This window comes from Phalaenopsis equestris, unplaced genomic scaffold (assembly GCF_001263595.1).
Source record: "Phalaenopsis equestris unplaced genomic scaffold, ASM126359v1 Scaffold000761, whole genome shotgun sequence".
Classification (NCBI taxonomy): domain Eukaryota; kingdom Viridiplantae; phylum Streptophyta; class Magnoliopsida; order Asparagales; family Orchidaceae; genus Phalaenopsis; species Phalaenopsis equestris.
In genome coordinates this window covers 2175599-2179658 of record NW_018165201.1, presented here as the reverse complement: position 1 = coordinate 2179658, position 4060 = coordinate 2175599, and the positions used below count along the sequence as shown (strand labels likewise).

The 4060-nt window shown below is 34.3% G+C and overlaps 1 protein-coding gene across 1 annotated transcript; it reads right to left on the bottom strand.

Annotated features, from left to right (window-relative positions):
• Positions 1-2695: 2695 nt before the first annotated feature.
• Positions 2696-3851, bottom strand: LOC110030870 (the record flags this gene model as incomplete). Its single annotated transcript, XM_020733820.1, is given in 2 exon segments — positions 2696-3704; positions 3810-3851. Coding segments are annotated over 2 exon segments (906 nt in total), but the record flags the coding sequence as incomplete, so codon positions are not given.
• Positions 3852-4060: the final 209 nt, after the last annotated feature.

The following is a 4060-nucleotide window of genomic DNA, read 5'->3' as shown; positions in this document are numbered from 1 at the left end:
TATATATATATATATAACATAGTAAATATGTTTTCAATTTATATCAAAAATTCAAAACTAAAGAAATAAAAGTTATTCCAAATAGCCCCTTCAATTATGCATTCAATAGTTCAACTTTAACATGAAATGACAAGCAAATAACAAATAAATAAATAAAAGGAATAAGGAAACTAAACATATTAATTAAAACATAAGCAAAATCTATTAAATGAATATTTTTATAGATGTTTTCTTGGAAGTTACATTCACAAACTAAAGAGTAAAATAAGATTACGTAGAAAAGACAAGACATTTCAATCAAAGGGAAGTTTTATTAACCTTCTGAATTTTTAAATGAATGAAAAAAATAAAAAAAATAAAGCTGCAAAAAACATTTATGGGATGAGAAAATTATTAGAAGGGAAAAAGAGCACTTTTTTAAGAGTGAGATAAAATGAGAAAGACATACAATAAACTCAGCCTAACAATAAAAACATCCCCGATCAAAACATTAAAAAAAAAATGGACAGCCTTGTTCCTTATCTAAAAATAACAACGATAGCTATATAATCATTCAATAAGCTCCATCTAACATATCTCATGTAACACTTGAGTATTGTGAGCTAAAACCCGACATCTTATGGAAGATAAATACCTTTACTTCAATGTGACCTATGAAGGTAAATAATAATATTAAAACTAGCTTGATAAATTCTCAGCTTTTAAATAATTCAAAGTTAACAATGTTTTACTCAAACTCAAGGAAGCATCACTAAAAAATAATTAATTTGAATTTAATGCAACTTAGCACATGTAAAGAAATAATTACACTAATTGTTTTTGTCTACACATACATATGCATTCAACTATTTGTTCATCTATATTTATATAATTATTTACACACAAACACAAATACCTATACTATAAAATTTATATTCAAATATAGAAAGTACTTACAAAAAAATTTGCTCAAATCAAGTCAAAAAATCAATTCACAATCAAACCTTTCTAGTCGAATCAAAATTTTGGTTTAAATCAAACGTTCAAACTTCAATTAATGGTGGCCTACTTGAACTTGAGTCAACAACACCCCTCTGATCCACCTTCCTTAAACTCTTGTTGACATCAATGTCTACAATTTTAGAAAGCCGACATCCAATCTATTCTTTCTATTGATAATGATTGTCAGCTACGATCAACCTTGATTGAGTTCTTTCTAATGCCAACAGCCCTTATGAAAACATTCCTATTGAACGTTTAGTTTGATGCATTAACCAAAAAAACAAATGCTATTTCTAACTCAAAGACAAAAATGACTAAGTACCATTATCATAAAGTATGTGCTTATAGGCATAAAGCTAACAGAAACAACAAAGCAAAGATTCTATCATGACTAGAAACACGGAAAATAAATATCTGAAACTTCACTGAAGGATTTAATCACTAGATAGTACAAAGGAATGATGCAACAGTAAATCAAATTTAAGTAAAATACTTGCTAAAAGCATTTTCTTTTATAGTCATACATCAATAATTGAGGGATCGGTCAATCTAAAGCGATGTATGGCTGCAAACTGATTAAGTTTAAATAAGATTTATTAAATTTAGTAAATTCAGATTTATCAAACCTTGTGCAACAGAGATGAAACACACGAGCAACGACAGAGTAAATTCCTTAAATCAGCCACTTAGTTGGATTTAGTAAATCAAGATTTACATCATAAAGAACATGCAATGTGAGAAACTGAGAACGAACATGAAAAATTTTGATTTAATAGAGCATTGGATATAATTTTCATTTTTGGCCGTTTAATTGGATTTACCCTTAAATCCATGCCTAAATCCTATCATAACTATGCTACAAAACACACCCCAAGTAAATCAATACTAATTTTTCTATAAAGTTTTACAGCCATCAATAATGTTTTAAAAGAGAGGCACAGGACAAAGCACTTTACCCATCACAAAATGAGGCCCAATGCATAAATTTCAAGAATATAAGAAGTATTGGAAATATTAAAGAAAATAACAAAATCTAAATTAAATTCCAAACTTAATAATCATATGACTTATATTTAAAGTTCATATACTAAATATCATAAATCTATAAACAAAAACTAGGCCCAAAATGAAACAATAAAAGCAATGCAATCCTAAGTCCTAGCTCTTCAACCCCCTCATCCTCCAAGTCGTTCGCAAGTTTCTACATAAATATGAAAGTTATTTAATAATTTAGGAAGATTTACACACCTAGCACTCTATTCCTATGTATTTAATACTTACATATCTAACACCTAATCTTCAATTTTAACATACATGTCACCTTACCTTAGTTATATATGCATGAATATGGTGTATTTTGCCTTTTAAAAGTTAAAATGGGGATTATTTTTATGTGATATGGATGATTGGGGTAGTAAAAATATGAAAAACATAAGTTTAATGTTTGATATGGCCTGATAATTTAATAAACTAAAAAAATTAATTTGCATCATCTTATATCACAAAACATACACCTTGCAGAACAAAAGGTGTTCCCACAAAAACCTGCAACATCACCTTGACTTGTGGGATTTACGGCCAAAACTTGAACACCTCCCTCAAACCGTCATTATGTAACCTGGGCTCAAATCTAAAAATCTCCTTTTTTTAAAATTAACTTTCACTAAGATAAAGAAAATCTCCAAGCTTTCAGCCAATAAACTAAATCAAAGTGAAAAAAAAAAAAAAAAAAAACACAATTCATACACGCACAACTTACCATCCAACCACTGATATTCACCAATATTTCTGACATAAAACTGGCAATTCAAGACAATAGATGAATTCAAAGGACTAACCAGATACAGAAGTTAATTCCTTTATTCAACAAGAACATCAGGAGGAGGATCGTGACCTTCAAACAATGGGTTTTTCCTGGGACGCCCAGGAGATCTCTTTTTCAACACAAAATCTGCAGTCTCCCGAGTTTCTTGAGCACTTCCATGCATCCCAGTTTCTCCAGACTTCTTCAATATCCCCTGTGTAGTTGAAGGCACCAATAAATCTCTGATCTTCCAAGGTCGTCCAGGACTTCTCGCACGCAGATTCGCAGACTTCGCATTCGCATCATCGTAAATCCCCAGCTCCTGCTTTACCAACACAGCATTCTTTCTAGGTCGACCACGTTTTCTCTTAATGTCAGCCTTTTTTGGCCTACCCACCTTCTTCTTACCAGTCGAAACCTCAGTGAAAGACTCGATCCCTTTGGGAAGAATAAGGATGGGATTCCTGGCCGGCTTCTCGCTTAAAATACTCTTGGGAAGAACAATGGCTACAGCCCCATGAAAACTCCTTAAAAGACCAGAACTCAGCTTCTCCGCCCGAGAAACAATGTAAACCGGTCCGTTAGCCACAGGAGCCGTGCCCTTTGGCGGCCGTCCTCGCTTTCTTTTATTAGTTGCAGCAACATCAGATAAAAGTTTCAGAGGTCGGCCACGTTTCTTGGGTTCACCATGCAAAGTCAATTTCGGAGGCCGACCCCGCTTTCTTGATCCATCTTCAACCTTGTAGCAGAGCTTTGACATACGGACGACGCCTTTAGAATGGAGTTCGCGTAGATGGTCAGTCAGCAGGGCGTCGTGATTCGGGGGGACATCAGAGTAGTTGTCCGTAATGTATTTGGAAATTGCATGCCAGCTGGAACCCTTGCTATCCTTCAGCGCCTCGATTGATCTTAGTATCATCTATGTGAAACGGAGAAGAAGAAGAAGAGATGTACGAGAAACTTAGAACATCCATGCAAAACGAAAGAGAAGGGTTAGAAACATGGATGTGTTTCAGAAGCTTACATCATCGTAGGAAGGGTGGTTGTTAGCTATAGAGGGGATGGCTCGGCAGTCGAGCCACCGTCGACGGCTGGAGGTGTAGTGGTAACGCCGGAGTCCATGGTTCTGGAAACTGGATGAGGATAGGGTTTAAAAAGGCGAAGAGTTCTCTTTATACGGTCGGATATGCTTCGTGTGTTCTTTTGGTTTTTTTTGGTCGGCTCTGATTGAATGATGGGGAGAAGTTAAAGAGCACTGTCTCGAGGATCGGTGAG